Source organism: Epinephelus moara, chromosome 5 (assembly GCF_006386435.1).
Source record: "Epinephelus moara isolate mb chromosome 5, YSFRI_EMoa_1.0, whole genome shotgun sequence".
Lineage (NCBI taxonomy): Eukaryota > Metazoa > Chordata > Actinopteri > Perciformes > Serranidae > Epinephelus > Epinephelus moara.
In genome coordinates this window covers 9,823,230-9,848,307 of record NC_065510.1, presented here as the reverse complement: position 1 = coordinate 9,848,307, position 25,078 = coordinate 9,823,230, and the positions used below count along the sequence as shown (strand labels likewise).

At 40.5% G+C, this 25,078-nt stretch overlaps 2 protein-coding genes across 3 annotated transcripts in view; both read right to left on the bottom strand.

The window, feature by feature from the left end:
• Nucleotides 1-3,920: 3,920 nt before the first annotated feature.
• Nucleotides 3,921-9,519, bottom strand: htra3a (HtrA serine peptidase 3a). Of its 2 annotated transcripts, none has more exons than XM_050044003.1 (10): nucleotides 8,961-9,519; nucleotides 8,101-8,206; nucleotides 7,201-7,423; nucleotides 6,583-6,780; nucleotides 6,270-6,302; nucleotides 5,865-5,979; nucleotides 5,677-5,727; nucleotides 5,542-5,599; nucleotides 4,714-4,809; nucleotides 3,921-4,380 (listed from the first exon to the last, which is right to left on the bottom strand). In XM_050044003.1, the coding sequence occupies exons 1-10, from the start codon at nucleotides 9,382-9,384 to the stop codon at nucleotides 4,212-4,214; spliced, it is 1,473 nt and encodes a 490-aa protein (XP_049899960.1). In that variant the 5' UTR covers nucleotides 9,385-9,519; the 3' UTR covers nucleotides 3,921-4,211. The 2 variants fall into 2 exon arrangements, with proteins under 2 accessions (XP_049899960.1, XP_049899961.1); XM_050044004.1 differs by having other exon boundaries at nucleotides 6,583-6,777.
• A 5,316-nt stretch (nucleotides 9,520-14,835) lies between these two features.
• Nucleotides 14,836-25,078, bottom strand: part of pi4k2b (phosphatidylinositol 4-kinase type 2 beta) — a 15,427-nt gene continuing 5,184 nt past the window's right edge. Inside the window, exons 2-11 of the mRNA XM_050044002.1 lie at nucleotides 23,272-23,423; nucleotides 22,559-22,639; nucleotides 21,974-22,093; nucleotides 21,611-21,742; nucleotides 20,671-20,824; nucleotides 19,880-19,950; nucleotides 19,352-19,454; nucleotides 18,114-18,247; nucleotides 17,905-17,964; nucleotides 14,836-16,201 (exon numbers count right to left, since the gene is read on the bottom strand). Coding sequence (XP_049899959.1) covers nucleotides 16,028-16,201; nucleotides 17,905-17,964; nucleotides 18,114-18,247; nucleotides 19,352-19,454; nucleotides 19,880-19,950; nucleotides 20,671-20,824; nucleotides 21,611-21,742; nucleotides 21,974-22,093; nucleotides 22,559-22,639; nucleotides 23,272-23,423 — 1,181 coding nt within the window. The 3' untranslated portion in view covers nucleotides 14,836-16,027. The remainder of the gene's footprint in view (nucleotides 16,202-17,904; nucleotides 17,965-18,113; nucleotides 18,248-19,351; nucleotides 19,455-19,879; nucleotides 19,951-20,670; nucleotides 20,825-21,610; nucleotides 21,743-21,973; nucleotides 22,094-22,558; nucleotides 22,640-23,271; nucleotides 23,424-25,078) is intronic.

Sequence of the window (25,078 nt, the reverse complement as noted above, 5' to 3'; positions counted from 1 at the left end):
ATGTGGTAATATAAGTAGAAAATAGAATAACATGGAATTACTCAAGTACAGTAAATGTTTAAAAAGTATTTAATACAGTACTTGAGTAAATGTAGTTAGTTGCTTTCCATCCCTGCCAAAATAAAGAGGGGTTTCTTTATTGTTAGAGATTTCCAGCTCAGTATTTGCATCAGCATAATATTACATAAAATGCATGTGTGCTCGTGTTTGTTTGCAAACAGCAGATGCTAATTAGCATCCATTAAGCGCTGATGGCACTCAGAATGTCATCAGGATCTGAGGTCACCGATGACTCACAGTTTGACATTATATAGGGCATAATGATTGTGCCCTTCTATAAATGTCTCTCGGTCTTTATCTCTTTCTCTCTCTGAACGACAAACAAAGCATCATGAGAACATGTGACTGAGCTGAAGGTCCATTATTCCCTATGGATGTCTTTCCCAGAGGTCTAAGGTCTTTTGACACGACCCCAGCCTCTTCCCAGCCATAAAGCTGCTCTCAAAGCGTGGGTGGGCTCCCTCTGCCTGAATTACCACCATGCTTCATTTTAACACTCCAGAACTAATAAAGCTGAACTAATCTGCTTTATTAGAAATTGTCTGAGAGTGATTTGATCAGATTTGATTGACAGTGCTGGCAACAGGAGCAACAACCCCACCACTGTCATCAGAGTTCAGCTCAGATGTTGCCAAATCCTGAATAGTACACAGAAATATGTGACACCCCCCTTTTACCCTCCCACTTGAAAACTGAACAGAGCGCAGATAAAAACACAAGTACATAAATCTCTCATGTAAAAATAACACAAACTGTTCAAACTTTGGCAGCAAATTGTGTGTTGGTGTAGGACTCTATCACTGATTATAAGAAGCTGTTTGAGACATCAGGTTTTTAGGGCCTTTGAGGGGGCTCAAGCTGTTTGGGCATGGGTCTAAACAAGGAGGTGGCTGAGCAGCAACAACAAGAGGAACAGCACTGAACAATGGCAACATTGCTAACGGGGTTAAGTAGTGATAACCAGGGGGGAACTGGAGGGTGGGCGCTTCTCTTCCCTGATGATGCCTTCCCAATATTAGGGTAATGAAAAAGGTTAAAGAGAAGAGAAGTCATGGGTATATGGGGAAGTCATTGACATTTGGGTAGAACATGTGCAGTACAATCTGGCCTGCACTTGCCAAAAGGCTTGATAGCTGGTGCACCATCATAGAACATGGGAAAGATTGACTAGTTTTACATATATTTTATACCAGAAAAAAAATATGGATGGGAATTACTGTTCTGCAGTTTTTAATAAATAAGTCTTTAATAAATGCTTTCTATATGAAAACCTTCTATTGTCATCATCAAAATCAGTATACCCAAAAAGTTTTTTCAGGCTGAGTGCATCCAAGGAGGCTAAAAAGAGCTACACCCAGAGAGCACCTGAGTGAACGCCATCCCTTTATTTTTAGTACTGTCTGCTGTAACCCTCCAACATCACAGCTGTGTCATACCCCAAATGTCCGAGATGGTGCCCCATCCTTCATTTAATAGTCTTGCAGTAACTGTCATATGAGCACAGTGCAGCAGTGGTCAGCCAGCCAGTGGTATACACACATGCACTAACATGCCCATGTGGCCGATCCGGCTTACCACAACAAACCACAGAGAAGCTCGGATTACAGCACACACACAGGGAGCATGACTTCATTCTCTGTTCAGGACACCATTACTCCACTATATCAGATACGGATTTGCAGCTATATTAATGCTCTGAATGTCACATACAGAACGTTTAAAGGGGAATGGGGGAAGCAAGGGGAAACAAACAAAAAACAGAAAACGCAATCTCAAGACAGGCCACATCGTGTATGGATAAAAGGTTCAAAATCAAAGAAGTACCCAAGTAATTTAATATTGCACTTTCATGAAATTGGGGGACTCAGCAGAGACAGAGTTAACAAAGCAATGTCAAAGTTACAGCAGTAGAGGCAGAGATATCTTGACTGTTAGTCATGGGTCAAACTGCTGTATCATAGCTTATGCTAGACCCTCCCTGTCTGGTAAATGTCCACATCTTTCAAACTACAGACCTCCAGCATGTAATGCAGGCCTTCTGTTATGAATTAGTAGTGTCCACGCCCAAGCTGAGATAGCCCCGATGATATCATCAGAGCATAAAGAGATGGTACAAAAGTTCCAAGGTTTTCTCAAAAGACCATAAATTCTTATGCCTGGATATTACCGTAAATTACACTCCATCCAAAAATGTGTATTTCATACTGGTGAATATTGTCATTACTGGACACTTCAGCTCTGTGTGTGTCATGAGCCACAGGGAAATCAGCCTCTAACAGCATAAATATTATAATCTGTCCAGTAAGGTTGGTTCTATTTAATACATGAAACTGTTCACGGAGGACACTCAGGTTTGTTGACCACATAAAAAGTCTTGTAGTTAGTAAGATGCTTGGCCTGTTTATACTGACAGGGACAGTGTTTACAGAAGCACTGGCCGCAGCTCAACTAGGTTATGTTTAGGGACATGACAGCAACAGTCAGACATACATGAAAGTCCATCATCCAGCTTTAGATGTTTAACAGTGCCCTCTACTTTAGCTCCAACATTACCCGCGTAAAAACCACAGCTATATGTAGACTCTTCAACAGCTATACTTCACATACACAGTAGCCTTATAATCTGGGCATTAGTTGCCACGTCAGGAGCAAATTATTATGCCCAACATGCCATCTAGTGGTCTATCTGGGGATCATAATCTGTGTTTAATTTAAACCAGATTTGACTCTGTTTGGCCTCTAGATGGTGATAAATTCATTGGTCCATGGCTTGGACAGGGCCTTATGGGAAATGTACTGTATATTTTCCATTGTAGATGAATGTATTTGATGCATTATTGCGTTATTATATTATGAGTTATAGTTATCTCACACTGAGAAGCAGGTAGTATGAAGTGTTTTGATTCAGTGTGAGCTTCGTGACATAGTTTTAATTTTGTCTGTATAAGGACAAACAGCTGTGTCCCTGGTTTGCCCCACTGAAGTAATCTGGCGCTCTGCTATGACAATATGTCTTGGCAAGACGAGAAAACACCACACACACTCTCAAACAACTGGGTCAGCTACACACACGCGCGCTCAGCTGAGACTTAGAGGAGCACATTTATAGGAAGACTCCTGCTGGTTGACATGGTTGTGATTTGTCCACCGTAGTAGTCTGTTACTGTTCCCATTTTCCCTTTTTTTTTAAAATCTTGCTCCTGTCTTCCACAGCGTCACAGCCAAAAGTAACATACCACAGTATTCAAATAATCAGAAAGGATTGTCTGTCTGGGTCCAGTTTATGAGCTGTGCACACACATCAGGTGGGTCATTTTTGGGTTATGTCATCATTGGAAGAGACATATCAAGAGTAACACTGTCCTAAGAAAGAGTCATGCCGCCAAGAATGACAGTTTGCTTAGGTCACCTATACATTAATGCATTTTGTTATGAAGCAAATGCTGCCAAGCTGTCTTTAGTGTCAGCCTACATTTGATCTAAAAACACAGACAAAGCAGCAGCCCCACAGAGATTTTCTGTCCTGAACTTCAAGGTTCAGAAAACGATACGCACAAGGATTTCCATTACCAAAACGGGAGAGGATAAAAGTGAGTTTTCCAGTAACAGGAATTCACTCAGTGTGCGAGTGTGTGTGTGTGTGTGCTCTGCGTATCTAGGTGCCGGCTTAGATTTGTTTAAATTAGGAGAATGCCTTTCCGAGGCAGAGTGGGAGGGAGGAGGGATGAGAAGACATAAACAAAGGAGTCCAACCTGCCGTCTGTGCAGATGGACAACAGCTGCAGAACAGACACATACACACCAGTGCACAGCTTCTCGTTTGGGAGCTTTTATTCTGAAAGTTTTGAGCTTCATACAAAATATAGCGCAATATATTTTCCTCTGCAGTATTTTCAGTATAGCAATAAAACTGACATATTTATTAGAATCTGTATGAAAAACACACCAAAATATTTAGCAAATCTATCTAAGAAAATATACATCATCAAACTGGTTAAAGCTGCAAATGCTTTCTTCTCCTTGTTGTACAAGAAATCTGGAATCACTTCACATCAGTTAATTTTTCCACATATTCTTTTTTAATAACTCCCATAATGCCACTGTACTGAGTCCTGCCCAACATTTTTCAAACAAATTAGCTATCCTGTTCTTCAATGTATCACAACTTGAGGGTGGATGTTGAACAGTAAGTCATCATTGCCTCTGCGAATCTCGAGCAAGAGAGGCTGGTCACGCTGCAACACCTCATGGATGTCTTCAGTGGTCTGGACTGGTTGTCCATTTACTTTCACTATAACATCACCTTCCTTAATCCCTCCTCTAAAACACAGAGCAAAGAAACTGTAGTCAATGGTTTTCTGTAGGGGTGCGTAACGGACACAAGAGATCAAAGTTTTAATGTAAAATGTGTACATGGCAAACACATGACTGACCATAGATTATGTAACAGGTCGTTATTTATGTAGGAAATAATTTCTAGAAAAACAGTCTTAAAATAGAATATTCCACAAGTAATAAATAACACTACGGCTTTTCAAGAAAATCAAAGTTTGATGCTACTTTGATGAATCATGGTCTCTTTCTAGCAAGATTCAGTGCTGCATGTGTGTGTTGTTTGTGTTCTTGGGTTTTTGCACGTGTGTGTGAACATACCTTTCTGCTGCAGTGTCAGGTATGACCTGCTGCACCAAAACTCCACCGCTGACCTCAGGAAAGTCTGGATTCTGACGTTTCAACTCCGCCACGAGACTGAGACACATGAAACACGATACTATTGCTAATGTTAAAGCTAATACAAATACTACTGACAAGACTGAGATAATACGCTTCTTAAAGGGTAGCGAGCCCATCATCATTTTGCTTAATTAAATCAACCCAGATGCAAGAAAAAATGTTGACATTGTATGTTTCTGCAAACCACATATACGTAAGTTATTATGTAGCGGATACACTGAAACTTTACATTTTAACAATGCTGTGGTTGATGTGTGGTTGGGTCTAGGTACAAAAACCACATGGTAATCGTTAGGAAAAGATTGTCTTTTGGCTTTAAATACCCTGTTTTGGGGGCACAATCCTTGCTGGAAAAGCAATGTCTCTGTAAAAACAGAAATGCTTTTTGTCACACTATCCTGGCAGAGAAAGCAACAAAGACTGCTTTTTGTGCCAATATCCATTGTGCCAGTAGGGATCGCTACCAGATACCCATGTTTGGTGGCCAAAAAGTCACTGGAAACAGAGGTCTGCAGCTCGGCAGGCGTCTTGCCTAAGTGAAAGGCCATCCACCATTCCCTCCACTTCCAGATGACATAGTCAGCTCATATACTATGTCACTTTGGGAATGTTGATATAATACGCATGGAATCCACCAGTGCTAAAACTTTCTCCTGGTGTGTGGGCTGATTAAATCTGTGCTGAAAATGCTCAGGCATTGTAATAAAAAAGTTACATGTATGTGTGTTTGTGGATATTAAAACTCACCCTTCGGTGACAGTAAGCATCCTGATGCCTAAGAAGCGTCTCTTCACATCTGACGTGTCTGAAAACAACACAAAAGTATGAAGTTCATCTTGGAGAAAACATATGACCCATCATGGAAATTTCAGCAGCTCTCACCTGCATCGGACTGTAGTTCGTCTGCGAGTCGTCTTTGCAGTCTTGTCTTTTCTGTCACAACAACAGGGATGGGATTTACTGAGAAATACTAAGAAATAACCACTTTATAAACATCAGGATCTCAAATTACAAAAACTGAATCTATGTGCCATTAGTTTCAACCTGCTGTTCAGGCTTTGACCTCTGACCTTTGCTGTGTTTGGTCTGTGACTCTGTGAGGAAGCGGCTGATTCTGTCTGAGGGTATGGCGAAGGAGATCCCTGCTGTCACTTTCAGAGTGTTGATGCCTATCACCTCGCCGTCCTGAAAGAGATTACACACACACACATACAAACAGGATCAGCAGCACATAGTAAAAAATTCACTGTGTTGGTGTACATTTAGACCGATACATTAGATGCTAAAATATCATTTTCATTATCACAAATACCATCTACAGGAAAATAGTGTATTTCTAATATGTATTTCTAATACTGATAAATTTCAATTTGTATGTATTCTTATTAAATAAATATTTAGTATTAAAAAATTTGGACCTCCGACAGTCCAATAGAACAATCCTCCACAGCTGGAGTCATCACAGCACTACTCACCAAGTTAACAAGAGGTCCTCCAGAATTTCCATACTTCTCATAGATCAGACGAAATTCGAGACAGAGACAGTGACATTAATGATTTTGACACATATGCAAACATTCAAAATGCATATAACGAAACATCTCATTGCGCATCTGTCCTGAATAAATGACATATTGACATTCTGGGGACTCACCTTCCTTTTGGGGATCAAAAGCAAGTCCCCATAACGTCAATAATTCAGTTTTAGGGTGAGACAAGGAAGTCAATGTAATGTCCTTTGAGGTGATGGAAACACGACTGTCTGTGTGCATGTGTGTGTGAGCTCACATTAATGATAGCGTCAGTCTGGATGTAGTCCATGTCTGAGTCCTTGATGCCCAGCTCCTTGCCGTCTCTCTGAGCGGTGCTGACGATGCCAGTGGTGACGGTGTTCTGCAGAGCGAAGGGGCTGCCAATAGCAACCACAAACTCCCCTGGTCTCAGATCAGCTGAGCGGCCCAGAGACAGCACGGGAAGCTTCTTCTGCTTCCATATGGATTCACATGGATCAAACACAGGTGTGTCAGATAGAGACATTTTGGGCAAATCATACAGAGAGAAAAATGTATGAGGGGTAAAAGAAGTCTGGAATAGACACTGACAAAGACGAAGAGTTCAATGCTTACAAAACTGTCCAAGTATTTGAGATATGGGTGTGAGAATACACACATCAGCGTGGTGTCTCTGAGTCACAGAGCTAGTGTTTAGGAAAGTATTCCCGCTATGAATGTCTAGCAGAAAACTGTCAGAAGTTGGCACAGACAGGATGTGGGTTCTTGCGCAACAGTGCAGAATGTTTTATGTATTAGGGTCAAGAAATGTCTGGAAAATAAAATCTACCTCAGTTTGGAAAAAGAGAAAAAAAGTGATTATGACTGATCAGGGCCTGTTAGTACGCGCTCTCACCTGGGGATTGACCTTGATTGTAGCAATATCTGCCTTTCTGTCTACATCTCTGACCGTGGCGTCATACGCGTCGCCGTCATGGAGCTGCACGCGCAGCTGAGGCCTCCCTGTCACCGTGGCAGCTGTGGTTACCACGTGAGCGTTGGTCACAATCACACCTGAGTGGGTCACAATGAAACCAGAGCCACTGGAGAGACGCACATGGCGACCAAACAGAGGATGTCTGGAGACAGAAAAAAGTAGAAGGAGACAGGAAATGAGGAAAAGGCCAAAAAACACAGAAATCCTTTTTTGGGTTGTATATGCGGAATCCAAATGGAACTCATGGGCTTGTGATTATGACATGGGAAGTTGTGTAGGTGATTTGCTTGAGGTTCAAATGGTTAGCTTAGCAAGCTAGGGAGCAGGTAACATAGTTTAGGAAATGCAAAGACATAATGACAGAGGAAAGAGATAATGAGAATATCACTTTTTCCTCAGATATGTTATAAAATTACGAGGAAAAACTCGACTACAATTAAAATTCGTTACCATTTACCAAAAACCACACCATTCCATGGCCTACACTATTTCTGAAAAGATGAAAACATGTCTCAACTCTGAGCTTTCAGGAAATATCCACTTATGAGGCTGTGAATACCAAAGGAGGGGGTGTTCGTACAGACTCTCCTGAATGTGGTTACACAACCTCGTCTGAAGGCAGCATAAGGGTCCAACCATCACTTCTGTGCACTGAGAAGAACAGATGTACCCAAATGTTGTCAGTCGGTCTACAATTTAAAGGTTGAAGGGCCAAACTATGGTTGATGATACTATCTACTCAGATCGGTGTATCTGTTGTGCAACTACCTCTCCTCTAATATGTCTCCACACACACACACACACACACACACATCTCACCTTATGAACAGTTCAATGTGGACAACAGCGGGTGCTATTTTCTCCACTACATCAGCGATGAAGTTGAACTTGTAGCGAAGGCTGCTGGGATGGACCAGGGGACGATCTGTACTGACATGAAGAACACACTGCATTAAGATAAATAGGACACACACACACACACACACACACACACACACACACACACACACAACACTTCAGGATTAGGGCTACAACTAAGGATTACTTTCAGTATTGAATACTCATTAGTTTTGTATTACTAATTCTAAAATCCCAGAAAGAAAAATCTCAGTTTCCCACAGTTTAAAGTTTACAAAGTATAAAACTGAGAGAGCAGCAAATCCTGCAGACACTGAAATCATAAAAAAATGGCAGGTGTATTTTGCTTGAAAATTTACTTAATGATAGATCAATTTTTAAAATGATTGCTCATTAATTAATTCAATCGAATAATTGTTGCAGTTTTATTACAGGTATTGCTTTGAATGCCCACCCCTGCATAAGGTGGATAATAAATGATAATAGGTCTAGTATTACTATGAATACTACTACTACTACTAATACTACTAATAATAACAATAACAATAACAATAAAGATAATAATACATTGTGCAAACGTCTCAGCACATCTACAGTCTAAGTTAAGACAGAATGATTCCTGTTAGCTTTATTTTGCAATATGATGAGTTGGTGGCACAGTAAACTATTAAAGCCACTGGATATGAGCACATGCAGTATAACCCAACTACTGCATCTCAGACACATCTATGATGCACTCAGGATGTTCTATGAATTTATATGATCATTTTCCCAAACTCAAAAACCTAATTTCTTCCACTGACCACCCAGAGCTTCCCTACCTGCTCCTGAAGGTGAACACGGTCCTTTGTGCGCTTGGCTAACTGCGTCTCTCCCCTTCTGCTCAGCTTTACGGCTGGCTGCTCTCATCTTACACACATTACCGTACGTTTTCCCGTCGCTTCCACACACTTCATGCTCCATCTTACACCGGCAGACCCCCCTGGAGCCCCGCCGCCTCCCCGCAGCGAGCAGCTTGCACTCCAATCCATCCCCGCAGGGCAGGTCGTTTTTGCGGCCGCAGGGGTCTCCCTCGCGCGGTGAGCATACCAGGCAGCAGTTGCATCTATCCGGGACGTACCCGCCGGGACAGCTGGGGCTCGGACACGAGCCCACGTCGCAGCGGGAGGCGCACTTGTCGGAGCGCACAGCTCCGGTGAAGTCGTGCGTAAAGAGAAACGCAGCTATAAGTAAAAGTAACTGCATTTTGATGAGTGTTAACAGCGCCAGAGAGCTCGGATGGGTTTGATTGATTCCTATAACATCATATTAAATGTCTCTAAAAAATGTTTTTTCTGTGTCCGAACAATAGATGAATAAAAGTAGGCTATATACACTCTGCACTTTACTCCATAGAGTATGGCGCTGTTTGAAAAATGACTGGGCCCATGACGCTGGTGTTCTCAGCTCTCTGTAGATTGAACTCCAGACATTGCCGAGTCATCAGTGCCTGCATATTTTGACAGCCTGGTGAGTGTTCATCACTTAGTTCTGTGAGCAAGTGATACAAGAGGCTGAGGCGCGCTGGAGCCTCATGATATGAAACTGATCATGCGCACCATCTAGTGGGGACAAAACACACTACACGGTTTTAGTGCAGCCTTTCAGTACTGGCGAGTTTTAAAGACACAGTGTGCGTCCCACTCCCCACACTACCATACTAGTATACCAGATTTAGTATGTCCTGATATAAAGTATGTCAAATGCAGTGAACCAAAAATACCAAGATGTTCCACTACATCCCGTTCGATAATGCAGTATGCAAGCCAGCATGCTTTTCTGGCTATTCTGTCCCACATCCCTCTGCGCACCGGACAATACATTACATTAAATGAGCCGCAGATGACAGCTTGACTGCTCATTGACAGCTGTTTGACAACTGATTGACAGCTTAGTCACAGTGACAGATGAGAGCACATTAAGGTGACTGATGAACAGCTGATTGGTAATAAAAGGAATGTTAATTGTTTAATTGAATAAAATAATCATAACCAACATCAAAAGGGCATACGTTTTAAATGACGACAGAGAAATGTACAGCCTTTGTAATTTTACTATAGTGAATACAATATGTTAGAATCTACAATGTATGCAGTTATAACACTGCAAAAAAACAGCGTTTTGTTTTATCTCCATGGTGATGTATATATGAGTAAGAGGGTCAGAGTTCAGGGTGTAACATTATGAGGAAGTAGTATGTCCCAATTGTGTGCATACTGCATGCAAGAGTACGTACTTTTTAAGGGCAGCTGCAGCGCATACTAAAAGTAAAAAGAAAAAGTATGCTATTTGGAACGCACCCCTATTCTTCCTGTGGGCTACTACAGCCTTTCTCTAAAGCAGAGTCAGGCCCACTTTAATCTAAAACCAGATTACACCCAATAATTTGGATGGATTGATGATACACGGAAACATGGACAACAAAGAAACAAATGATTTTATTTCAACATTTGTCAAAGATTCAATGAGACATCTTCCAAATGTCAAAGAAGATTACTGTTTTATAAATGTCTTCATATATTATTACTGTATTCCAGTGATACAATTTTTAGAAATGTATAAATTTTCCCTTCCTACAATTACAGGCACGGCCTTGTCGCCGGAAAAAAAAATGTTGGCATTGTATGTTTCTGCAGACCAAGGATATGTTAGATTTGCACATTCCATACACATATCAATGTTCATAAAGTGAGGTAGTACATGAGCTGTCTTTTGTTAAATAGAAGGAAGTGGAGGGGATGGTGGGTGACACCTGGGTGAGACGCCAGCCAAGCTGCAGACCATAGCTCAAGACCAACAAACAACAAAACTTGTTTTCTACCAGTCATTGCTGTGTTTCCAGCTGCTTTTAAATCCCCAAATGTGGGCGTTTTTCCATTGGAAATAGTGCCACATACATGGCTGTTCTTTGACAAGACATTACTGCTTTTCCAGTAGGGACTGTGCCACCAAAAGAGGGCATTTTAAGCCAAAACATGATCTTCTACTAACCATAACAAAGTGTTTTTGTGCCTAAACTAAAAGGTAATGCCAACATTTATTCTCGTTATTGGGTTGACAGGCACGTGTCCAGTGTTACAGCCTGCAGGCAATCTGTGCTACAGCTGCATTTTATATATCTGGTGCTTTTAGTGTGTGTTACAGTACAATGTAAATTGGAAAAGCAATGGCAAAAATAATCCATTTTATAATGGCTGAATCACATTTAGCTGCTTCCATTTTCAGTGTCCTGGTATTGTACATGCTGGGGCACCTGAATACAATCATTAATGTTATTAGTCAACCCTGGGTTTTTTATGATGAGTCAAAATGTGTGCAGGGATAAAGGCTGATTGTGTTGTCAGCGCATACCTCCTGCTTGTGTCTGCAAATCACCAATTGTTAAATGAATTAAAGTGCCGTAATTAAAGTGCACTATACTGCAACCATAACTCAAAATACAGGCCAGTTTTACTCAAAATATAAGTGATGTATCAAGCAGTTTAGTCAATGTTTTTAGAAGTCCGGCAGGCAATTTGAAAGTGATAGCTCGCTCCAAAAACTGCATTTTGAACATCAAGAGATCACAAACAGTGCCTTTAAGTTCAGCACAGGGGATGTATTCCACATGATGGCAGTGTTAAGCTTTGTGTCCCCCTACATCTTGCTGCAGCTGACACATGCACACTGATGGTATTGCAACACGTTTTCATATTATATTTCCTCTCCAGATGTGTGCTGCGCCTCAGTCAGTGTGTGTGGGTGTCACCTTTATCTAAACGGATGAGCGTGTGGTGACACTTCTACCTGTGACATGGTAGAGGGGGGCGTACCATGGAGGGAGTGTGTGGGTGCGTGTTGGTGCATGTGTTTTGTTTGCACATGCATGTAGAGATGTTTTAATGAGGGCAGTTAAATTATGCACATGTTTGTGTCCACATGACAACATCTGCTCATCAATGCATTCAAATGCAGGCATTAAAATATCATCAGTCTAACCTGCAGCATGAACTGTGAGACTGAGCATCCTTCCATTGCATGTAAGAAACAGCTATGCAGTGATGGTGTCTGTTCAAGGTTTTAGTATCAATACTTTCTCTAAAGTTATTGATTACCAGGATGTTTCCATAACCATGTATATAAACTATGCTAAATGGTGCAGTGTAGGAAGGCTAATGTCCCCTGAATCCTGGAACAATTACACAATTTATCAATTTGTTGATCAGTGCTGAACTAAATTTTCAAGACAAATTGCTGAACATTCAGTAATTTGAGCATCTAAAATGTGAGGCATTGTTGCCTTACTGAGTTTTATTGTTAACTGAATATCTATGAGTCAATTACAGCATCACCAAACTACCTCTTTAATTATCAGAATTCTATCAGCAGGCACTCATTGCATGGGAATTATGTTTTGTACATGACTTTTCACCCCATAAAACTATTTATGGAACAACTGCAGTATCACTAGTAAAAACAGACGTATGTTCATGCAAAGTTGGATAGATAAAAATATATAAATATAACCTTTGTTACTTAGGTACTTGCTGTGAAATCTTATTCTGACTTACAGAGAATTTAAATCTGTGGTTGAGGCCATCTCCACAGGTTTATGCCAGTTAAATAAAAATATTATGTTTTATGAAATGCTCTCAGAATAGAACCCGTGTTACTCGTGAAAGGAAAAGATAATAAGAATTCAAAATGTACTAACAAACATAGGCAATGTTTTTCTATCCAAGAGGGAAATCGTTCAATTTGTTAAATGTCAAATATTTGTGACTTCCAGAACACATTTCAAAATTTTACACGATCTCTACTTTTGGGGGGAAAAAATTCGATACAGCATAACATTGCAATATTTTGTGTGGCAATACTGTGTCATCACACAGTGTCATGCATTGTATTTTTGATTATATAAATTATTAATATGACAAATTAAAATTTAGGTAATATAATCAATTGCTTTTTCAGTTCACTATATACATTTTGCTGCAAAAAATGGCTGAATTGAGATGAACAGACTGATACTTTATCTTATTAGATAAAACAAGTGCTGACAAAGTTTTCCTTGGGGACATAGTCGAATAAGGGTAATAAATTGCAATATATTATATCGCGATACTCGGCATATCACAACAAACTTTAAATCACAATAATATTGTGTTGTGATTCAAGTATCGTGATAATATTGTATCATGGATGCTCAAGTGATTCCCAGCCCTGCTAATATAGTTAATATAGTGTTAAGATTGGCTGACTTTAATGAAAAATGCACATTTTGCAATAATGAACCTGAAACACTGACACATTTGCTTTTTTTAGACAAACTTGGAAATATATATTTTAAGGAATACTGGTCACTCTGTAAAAAAATCAATCCCAAAGATGTTATTGTTTATTTTGAAAGCAATGTTAATTCATTGATTTTTTTTTTGATAGACCTCGAGATCCTGCTTGGTAAATACCATACACACAAATCTAAATTTGCCATGTGAACTGCTGTTTAAGAGTTTTTTTTGGATAGATTTTCCCAGTCTAATGCAGTCTCTGCAACATGTGAATAATAAGAAGAGTGTATCCACCATACATCATTATAATGACAATATGCAGTTTCTATGATGTCTGATTCTGTAAAATTTGTGTGGGGTCTGAGATATTGTGATGGGCATTTTTTTGTTTTGTATTTTCTGACATTGTATAGACCAGTGGTTCCCAAATGGTGCGTTATTATCCAAGAGTGGATCACAGGTCCTTTCTGAATGGACTGCAAGTGACCTGCAGATGTGTCAAGTTTATGAAAAAACACTCTTTATTTTTTAGTTCAATGGATTTCCAGCACAGACCTTTTATTTTTAAATACCATTACCTGCTGTAGAGTGAGTGATTAACCAACAGCTACTTGACAGAAACAGCAAACTAGCTTGATGACATGGTCAAACCCAAGTATGACACCGAATGTATTACACAGTGTGGACCTTGGACTATTCACTGAGGAGAAATCTGGACCTCATGGCTGGGCCAGTTGCGAACCACTAGTATAGACGACAATTTTTCTAAATGGATCAAAAATATGAGACAGATAAATAAGTCTGAAAACAGCTGTTAGTTTCAGCCTCGGATGAACAGCAAGTTAAGACTTAAAAACACTGATCCTCACAGTGCAACCAACAGAAAAGACCCATAGTGCACTGCAGAATGATAGTTCATTATAATTACCTCATGTGAAGTGTGTTCTCTCTTCTCTCAGTTTTATGGATATACACTGTAAATTCAAATGCCACATAAATGAGCTTAGTAAAGAATTCAATTAGTTTTGTTTTTAAACAAAGACAGTATAATAGAAAAGAAGAAACAGGCTGGGTAGTCTGCGTTTGGATTAAACAGTTATTAATAGCTCACTTTGACTTCAGCTGTTTCTGTTCTTGTCATAAGTTAATCATTAAGTCCACAGGTTTATTGGTCCTGTCACAGGTGTGTGGGAACTGTCTCACCCTGGCTCTGCTGAACACACTTTTGTCAACAGTGTTTAGAGACAGTAAATGTTCACAGTTGCAACAATATTTTCTATATCTATATGTTATTTCTCTTAGCAGTTAGCCAAAAAGCAGGCTGGTACCCTTTCATCTTTATCTGAATCCTTACACCATCAATGATGATTTTTCTGTGAAACAAAACAAAGATTCAAATTTCCCAAATTTTATTTTTCATTTGTTAAATATACAACTTTTCTCATACAATCATTGAGTTGGAATAAAAATTTCAAGATGCATACATAAGAAAACACAACGGCATCGAGCAAGTGTGAAATATTGTCCTCTGTTTTCTTTTTCCTCTTCATATAACATAATATAAAGGGCAGGGACGAGGTGCCATCCGCCATGCCACGAGGTTCAAGAGAAAGCTGCTTGCCAGCAATTAAATACATGTCAAACAACAAATACATTCATTGTTACGAAAAAAACAAAGTAATTTTGACAGCATTCACTCGTATTGAAATGTTTTGGAGCAAGAATCTGTATAGAAACCGTAAACAGATTACATTCAAGCAATGTGTTTATTACTAGTCCTCCTTCCCCAAATTTCATATTCAAGTTTCAACAATACCCATTTTATTGAGCCTCTTAAATATTCCTTCCACAAACAGATTTTGGCAGTAGTGAGAGTTGAAGACACTGGGTTTGTGGTTTTGAAAACTAACACTGGCTAAAAGAGCGGTCTGACCCAGTTCTGTAGAACCAGTCAAACACTTCCAGCAGTGCGAGTGCACATCTATATTTTAACAAGTAATCCTACAAGGCAAAGCAAATAGTTTGGGACTTTATCCCAGACCTGCCCCAGATTTTTAAAAATCACTTTCTGGAGAGATCTGTGAAACCAGTCCTTAAGATTCCCAAACATACTGGACCACAGATCTGTTTGTGGTTTCTAAGTACTTCTTCTTTGGCCATTAGCCCCACCAAGAGACCCTGCAAGAGACTTCAGTAGGTACTTTGGGTGGGTAGAAAAAAAAAAAAATCCTTTCTGCCTCCTAACAATAAACAAAGCCCACCTCTGTGGAAAAGCCGATTATCCAATCAAGTCGCCATGGTAACCACAAACAGCCCCAAGGTCTCTAGGAGACACTGGCATGCCAATCTCTCCAGCTCCCATGCTTCTCTGAGCTCTCTTCACAAAACGAGGAATGGGCCGCAGCCAAGTTTCTTCATCTTACTTTCTATCATCTGTGTCTTCATTTCTTCTCTTGCCAAAGAAATATGAGCAGTCTCCAGTGCGATATTCACATCCTCTCCCTTGCTTCCTGACTTCAGGACAAAAAAAGAGCTGTTGCAGAAGCCTCTCCTCAGCTGACCTCCTCGCTCGTCTCTGACTACCAAGAGGAGAAAAAGGGGCGCTTGCAGTGGAAGGTTTGTGTGAAGGCGTTGCCAAGTGTGACCACGCGTCCCTGGCCGCCTGAGCGACTGCGCTCCACTACCACCCGGGGCATCTGCACCAGCTGGATGGGGCTCTTACCGTCCTTCAGCGCTTGGGTCAGGTTCAGCACCTGGTGATGAACAGGTTTCATAATGTGTGACAAACAGAAACCATTTTTCTGGTGTACTTGTATTTTATTTGAGTGTCTGTGAGGTTAAAGTCCCCCTCCAGACACATATTAAAGTATGTGAAAATACTCTGGTATGACTAATATTTTGTTTAACATGGTTTTCCAACATAAAAAGTAAAAAAAAAAAAAACTCATAAAAAAGGGGCTGGAAGCAGATCTTCTCTCCATTGACCATTGAAAGAGCAGTGCGCATTAAAGATGGCTAGCGTTAGCATTAGAGGAAAGATCAGAGAGATTCAGCCACACATGTTTGAGCCTCAGTCAGACCCAGACTCAGATGAAGGAAACTGGAAACTCTGCTGTCTGAACTGGGGTAGGCTTAACTTTAATGGAGGGCATCTCTAAACACTTCCAAAATCTGAAGCAACATGGATTATGCTAGTCTAATCTACTCTGTTGAAAACAACTTCGATAATTTCCTGTCAAATTGATTTATTGTTTCAACTCAAATGGAAATAGAAGACAGCATCTTGTAGCTGAGGCCTATTAAAGTGGTGGCCTGCGGACCACATCAGGCCCAGAAGCAACCTCCGACTGGCCCAGTTTACATAAATACGATATATCAGTATGACAAAATATGTAAACTACATATAGTTTGTGGAAGTAGCTAATGAGTGAGCCATCTTGCCTCCATCTTATCTCTCTTGAGTTACACAAGCCCCGTGTGAATCAGATAAGCTGTACGGATCAGGTAGCAACACTGTCAATCATATTCACAGATCGTTTTCTCATGTGATGCAGCTCTGACCAAGCTTAGAAGCTTTTCACAACATCTGAGCTGTGGTTGAAAAGTCAAACAATACACCCTATGTCTTTTCCTGAACACCTTTCCTTGACCTCGATGGAAAACGTCATGAGGCGAGGTGTGTGTGTGGGAGGAGGGAGATACTGGTAGAAAGAGATTGAGTTTGTCATTGGTTACTGTTGTAGCCACTTGTTATGGTTCTGTGCATTGATGGCTATTTCTTAATCGGTGTCCGCACTTTGTCATGTGCCTGGGTCAGATATGTGACCAAAAATATATATTTTTTTATTTATAAAGTGAAATGATAACCATTGTTTTTTTTCCCTACTACATTAATTTGCATTTGTTTAAAATTCGTCATTAAAAAGAGCTAAAAAAGGTTTTGAATAGGCTGCTGAAAATGTCTGACCATCTACATTACCTGGCTTTAAAATCCAGCCCAATTACATTTGTAAATGAATAGCCTGATGTAGCCTAAGCAGAACACTAGGCACAGTTAATACATCAAAAAAAGAGACGTGTTTTAAAGAAGTTACTGTCTGCTGTTATCTTCCTTTACGCACTGTAATCATTATGCCATGTCACACTCAGTGGTCATTTATCCAAAGAGGTAAAGGGAAAAGCAGGGGTGGAGGTGAGGAACAAAATAGACAGACAAGAAAAAAGAGGCAGGGCATTAGAGGGTGGAGGGTGAGGAATTAGGTCAAGATGGGTGGTGGCATGTTACAGAGCAAACAACAAAAGTGACTGAAAGTAGGGCACAGGAGAGAAAGAGAGGCGAGCAAGGTAGGATATAAAAGGAAGGAACAAAACAGAGGACACAAAGGAGATGGACCAAAAAGGCAGAGAGGCTGATAGGAAAAACAGAGTCAAAAATACTTTAAAAAAGGCAACTCACCTGTCCCCTCATGACAGACATCTGTCTCTCAAACATGGTTTTATCAAAGCCTTTATCTGTCTGAAGAGAAAAACAACAACTCCTGTTAGCAGGTGTCACTACAATCAAAAGTTAGCATGTTACTGTGCTGACAGACAGCTGCCTGCGTCATTTTAATGTGTATGAGCAGAGAAAACGGGAGAGGAGAAGAACTGTATGGTGGCGTGTACCTTGAACATCTCATAGAGGTCCTCACAGAGGTCCTGGACAAAGTTCATGTCAGAGAGGCGGGACAGCACCAGGTCTCTGGTCTCCTGGGAGAAGGCCACCTTAGCCTGGGGGAGCCATGCCCAGTGGAACGGGTCTGACAGAAGGAGGCAACAGTACACTTTGTCACCACCAAACACTGTATGACATCAAACAGCCTTTACCTGCCACTACAGCCAAAGCCTCCCTTTTTCACAAGTGCAGAACTAGTTGAAGAGTCTGAACTGTCTAGCTATATGACACTGTGTCTGCGTTGGTTCTTAAATATTGTAACATGTCCTTCAATTTCTTTTCACCAGGACACTCTCAAAAATGGATCTAGCAAGACTACTGTGGCAAAAACTAATGAATCAAAAATATTCATGATCTTGTAGAGAGCTCAGATGTCTGTAAAGTAAACATGAAGCTACAGCAAGCAGCTGGTATCTATACACAAAGACTAAAGCTCACTAACAACATGTTAAGTCTTGTTTATTTAACCCTTACAAACACCAAAATGCTGTAGGGTCAGGCTATCTGTTTCCTCCTGTTTCCAGTCTTAATGCTAAGCTAAGCTAGCAGCTGTCTGCTGGTTCTAGTTAAACGTGTAGAGCAAAGATGGGTGGTATTAATCTCGGCTCGAAAGCGAATAAGTGAATTATTCCTGAAATGTCTAGTTTTGTCCACAACTAAAAGATAGTCAGTTTATTGTCATAGAAGAGTAAAGAAACCAGAAAATATTCAGATTTAAAAAGTTGCATTTTGGCTTTTATCTTAAATGACTCAAACCAATTTACTGATAATCAAACTAATTTGCGATTAACGTAATAGTTGACAACTTCTTGATTAGTCTTTGCAACCTCATTTCAAACTATTCCTTTAACTGATAATAACTTTCACAGGCCTGACTGAGAACAACTTTAAAATAATAAAACTAACAAAAATAATCTAAAATTGAAAAGTTTTCTTGTGTTTCACATAATTAAAAAATATTACTATTAGTGCTATTGTCACCGTATTTTAATTAAATATATAGTATGATCGTGCTGTGCATTTTTTGGCATTTTATGGACTAACGGACAAAAAAGGAATTAATCCAGGGTCAAATTCAACAACCACTGTTTACACCATTATTAGTAAGGACAAGGTGTTGACACAAACAGTGAGGAGCAAAGACAGAACATGTATGAAGAGAGGTGAGGGAGAAAAGAGACCAACATACAGGCTCTCCATTCGTCCGGGTGTTTAAAGGGGAAGGCCAGGCCGTTGTCGATTGCTGCGATCTTCATGCAGGAGTCGGAACTATTCTCTGGCCACTCTGCATCCTACAGCGAGGGGAAAGAGGATCAGAGACGTCATCATCAACAACTGAGTGAGTGATTTATGGCAAATGACCACTGATCACAATCCAAAGGCCTGATTAATTAGACAGATGACAACCTTTGCTCCTTTATCAAAGCATGGCAAACAATGATTGATGAAGGGGAGTCAGACAGTGTTCAGGTTAGTGTAACCAACAAAGTCACTGGGGTACCAGTTTGTTCCAGACCTGCAATATCAGAGCTATTGTCTGTCTATGTGGGCCCCTGTGTGTGAATGAGTGAAAGAGCATCAAGTGCACGTGTTTGTTCAAACTGTTTTTGTGTGAAAATGTATCAGCATTCCAGCAGTTCAGATCCATGAAGCAGTGTCGGAATTTACTCTATAATTAGTCTGAACACACCCTCAGTGCATGCTGATTTAAACTCACCTTTTGTCCCTCCTCTTCTCCTTCTTCTCCTGGCTTCTCATACTTGATCAACCAGTTATCATTTCCTCGATCTGAGGAGGACGGCAAAGAGAGAATGAGGGGGGAGTGTAAAGTAATGCCTGACAAACATTAGCAGACTTAATAAAAAACTTTGAAAGGACTTTTAAAAACTAAATACTGACACCCTCTGTAGTCACACACTGTAAGATTTTGCAAAGACTGGGGATCTTGCAGGGTCACTATTTGTAAGACTACAACTAGATTCCTTTTGAGATTATTTCCCCATCCTGCTCCTTGTGGAAAATATGCCAAACTCTCCTTAAGAAATACTACACATTAACAAGACCTTGCATATCCGCAAAAAAAATAACTCTAGAAAAACAAGATAAGAGGCATCATATGTTGACAGTATTCTTGTCAATTCAGCATCAGTAAAATCCACAAAAAGTATTTGTGCACAAACTTTACATTTAGGATTTTGTTTCCTCCACTCCCTATAAGCCTCTGTTGCTGTGCTACTGTGGTGCTGAGTGTGGATCAGATACATGCCTAATTCAACACAGACTACTGTTTACTCTGCAACTCCCCCAGTTACTCCTTCTTTTCCACAGAACCAGACTAGAAATGAAATTTGTTCATTTTCAATATCACCAAAATCAGTGAATGCAGGTAAAACTGCCAACATTGTAGGAACAGGAACGTAACAAATCTGGAGAGATGGACTGTTATGCAATGCTGTGTTGAAGTTTAGTAAACACTGTGTTCAAATGTCAACACAGAAACCCCCTCACCTGTGTTTCTGATGACGTAGTCCAACACTACCAGCCGCTCAAACTGTGACTGCAGCTGCTTCCTGATGTTCTCTGGCAGAGGCTCTGCCTCGAAGCGCCGCAGCCAGTAATCTGCCTCGCGGTAACCCTCCACAAACAGCTGAAACGAGCCCACCTGGAAACAAACACACACCGCCATCACATACACATGAAAAACAGAGTGTTGTGAAACTCAAGGCAGCTTGTTGAGATGGCAATAAAAGTGGTTGGGTGCAATGATGTAACATGTAAAACTGTGATGTCAACAGGCCGAAATGTCAGCAGTGCATGACAGTAGAAACACAAAGCCAACTTCCTCATACTACTTCCTGAACACATTCTTTCAGCCACCTTTTCACAGCGTCTAACATTTACACAGCTATAGATCGTCACTGAGGCTGTCTGAGATGAGAAACAGGGAGGTGTAAAACGTTGCTGTACATGTTTTTGAAGAAATGCTAAAATTGGCGCTGGGTGTGAGTACAGCACACGACAAAAGAGATAAGAATACACAAGCACTGTTTGAAGGACCCTGAAAAAAGAACACAGTGTGAAGCAGAGATGACATTTATGCTTCCTCTGACCTATTTATTTGAATAAACCTGTCTTTTCAGGGAACGGAGAGTGTGACACGATTCCTTTCACTGTCCTCCACCAGGACTGCAGCAGAAGCTATTCTGAGCCCTCCACTCACTGAGACCACACAAACCTTTCAATTCATCATGATGAGACAGCGAACCATGTGTATGTGAAATAAAAACATTAACAGAAACTGTGTAAATATGTTCGTATTAAATTGTTATTAGTTCTACTTAATGTCATTTGTAAAGCCCTTCTCAGAACGCAGCTACAAAGTATTTTACATACATAACAGCTAAAAGTCGGTGACATTACACTATGTAGAGTTACCACTCTCTTTTACCTTTGGTGGCAGGCCCACTCTGTGGAAGCGTCGTCCCACCTTGGGGACTTTCTCTAAAGCGTACTTCTTCCCCCTGGATTTGGCTCTGTCGATGGCGCTGTAGTGAAACGTCTCACTGGCCAAATACACCACCTGATTATAAAAGGAAGATGCTCAGTTACAACTGGTTTGGCTGTACCTTGTGGCCACTGCTGGATAGCTTCTGCTACAGCTAGAACACAATCACATCTACATCCAGATCAGTTCAGGTGATCACTTAATATTCTTTTTCAGTACATTTACAGATTTCAGTTAAACTCCAATAGCATGTTGCAAACTTAAGAACTTTACAGTGCAATATCGTGCATGCAGTCAGTGCCCCACCTTCGTTTTCGGCACCACTCCCAGGCCGAGCTTGGTATCAACCAGTGAGGCAGCGGCCTCTGAGAGGTAACCCTGGTTAGGCAACAAGCAGCCTCGGCCAAAACAACACGGACAGCACAGCTAGTGTGAAAGGAAAAGAGAAAAGGCAACCTTGAGAAAGCTGCTGCGGAATACATCCCTTTTAAAATCATCATCACAATGTAAACTTGTGCGATAAACACATCGCAAAAGGCTGCAGGGATTTTCTGAGTTATTTGAAAGATAATATCATTAGAAAACTGCAAATTAAAATGTTACTATCATTCTTGTTAATTGGTACCTTTGTGTTCTGTTCAATATTTAATCAGTTTGTTCATTAACAGAATGCTGGAAATGATTTCCTTTCATTTTCTTTAATTCAATAAGCAATTTGTTGTATTTTAGCAGCATGCTGCAGCAGCAGAGAACTGAGTACACTTAAATATCTGTTTATTTATTAAAAGGAAATAACGGTATAGCATATCGCATATTTTCCTTATATCGTACAGCCCTTCTACTTTTACTCCTACAGTTGTTTACATGCAGATAAAACATATGACAGCATACCTTGTGAAAATATTTGGTCCATTTGGGGTTCAGGTGACCGTAAGGTTCCTCTGACTTTGGTTTGAAAACACCAATAATTTTCTGCAGAAGGAAAAGAGAAGGACAAAAGTGTTGCACATGGCGGGCAATGGGTAACACAGCACACACAGGGACATAACTAGCAATTTTTAATTTAACGGAACCTTTAAAGAGCAAGATTAAAGAACGGCATGCAAGACACGTAAAGTTACAATGCAACAAATGTAAAGTGACAGAGATGCTGCTAACAAGTTGGAGATCAATATCTTTTCCCTGAGGTGTACATTAAACTTGTTAATGTGATGCTAACTGTGCTATCTGTTATCGATGCAGCTGGCTGCATTATTCAGCGAGTCTCCACAGTGGATTCCTCCTGTGAACTTTCCAACTCACCTCCTGTTCACTTCTTTCAGCAGCTATACTCTGCTGTTTAAATGTAATGTAGAACCACCTTATAGGGAGCTAAATCAAAAAGCCAGCATGTTTAATCACCAGCTAGAATTTCTACACTAGCAGGATAAATCTGGATGGGGAAAGTGAAGATATTATGCTTTCTTAAATCTCCTAACGAATATAAAATAGCCTAATGCGCGAGGCTTTCAAAATGTTTTAAAGCTATTTTTAGTCCACGCTCCATTGTCCTTCCTCTCCTTCACTGCTCATTTATCAGTGTCATTCCTCTATCCCGTCCTCACCCCTTTTGGGTCTTTGACAAAGTAGCTCCCACTGGAACCCTGGGAAATCCTCTCTGGAAAGACGCCATTCTCAATAGCTTGTTCAGCCCTTTGGATGATATCTGCAAACTCGGGATCGTCAGGGAAATGGTTGAAGTCCCCACTGTTGGTACCTGGAGTGGGGAAAAAAGTTCAGATAAATACTTCAGACTAGTAAAATAGCGATGACATTTCCTGCATCATCATGCCACTTTCAAAATATGGTGTTAAATTCATGTCAAGCAGTTTAATACTTTATTTTCGTGAACCTCAAGTATCATCAGGTAAGAGCCATGGCAACCTGTGTCATAAAAAGGCCATGAATGATGAAAAATGTCTTTTAATCGCTGTATGAATGATGCATAATGTTGAAAAATATTTAAAGGCCATCTTTGCAAAACCTATTTCAAGTAAAAAGATAATAGTGCTCTATAAAAAGTGTTTAAACGTGAACTGAGATTTGAAAAAGTCCCAAAACTATTTCAGTAAGATCAATATTTATACAAAATTTAAAGAAAATTCTCACAATTTCATCCAAATAATTTATATTTCTGTGCCCGTAAGCCTATCTACAGGTCAATATTTTGCTTCTCCTCTAATTACCCATTCTCCTGTGTCCTATCATGCACACAATTAGTATGTGAGAGGCAACCGGAGCCATCCATCCATTCTCTAAATCGCTTATCCTGTTCAGGGTCATGGGAGGCTGGAACTGTTCCCAGCACACACTGGGTGAGAGGCAGGATACAACCAGGACAGGTGGCCAGTTTATCACACACACATTAACACATAAGGGCAATTCAGAATATTATTTCACCAAACCTTCAAGTCTGTGTGATGAAACCCACACAGGCACACTAATATCCACACACAGGTCCAGTTGGTCAGTGGATTTAAACCTCACTCTGAGGCGACAGAGCTGAATGAGTGACTCGGCCACGATCTGCAGATCTGAAATTATTCTCTGGCTGTGACTGCTGGCTGATGGGGATTGGGTGCTAATAATTCCTTGATGATGGCCCAATCATATGACACGACACGTTCTACTGCCTCCTCCTCAAAGCACAGTCAGCTGACAGAAAGGCTCCATATGCTCTGTATCAGTCACACTAAAGTCACAGTGGGATGCAGGGAGGGATGAAGGGAGAGACACAGGGAGGAGGAAAGAATGGACAAAGGAACGGCAGGACAGTTAACACGCCGTTTGTCACAGAGAGATAAGGAGAAACAAAGATAGCTTTGAAGCTAATTCACTTGAAGAGAGGCTGAGAGAGAAGCAAATTAAAAAGAAGGAAGGGGAGAACAGACGGATGGAGATATGCAAAAATTACATCAGGGACCTGGATTATCTAAAAAGTAGATACATGTCTGGGTTTTGCTCGCCATGTGGCCCGCCTTGAACTGACCAAATAATACATTAAAATGTCCTATCATCTGTCTGTTTGGAGTCAAATTCAATTTCTTTTACTTCACAGGGAGACTCTAAAAGATGTCCACACAGTGTTTTTGTTCCCATTTTGGGTGATTTGTTCCTTCATGAGCTTATTCTTCACTGAGATCTCACTCTAAAAGCCACATACTGCTTAAAGGGAAATTTCGGTTTATTTCAACCCGTCTCCTATCGTCCTAAATTTGTTTCAAGTGACTAGTGACATAGAAATAATAGTTAGCATGTTAGCCGTTAGCCTAGATACAGCCGTAGCGTCAGACCTGTTAAAACGTAAGTGAACGGGCATACCTTCAAGTGCAAAGTTAGTCCACTAAACAAGCTTTTTTTTCCCACAAAGGC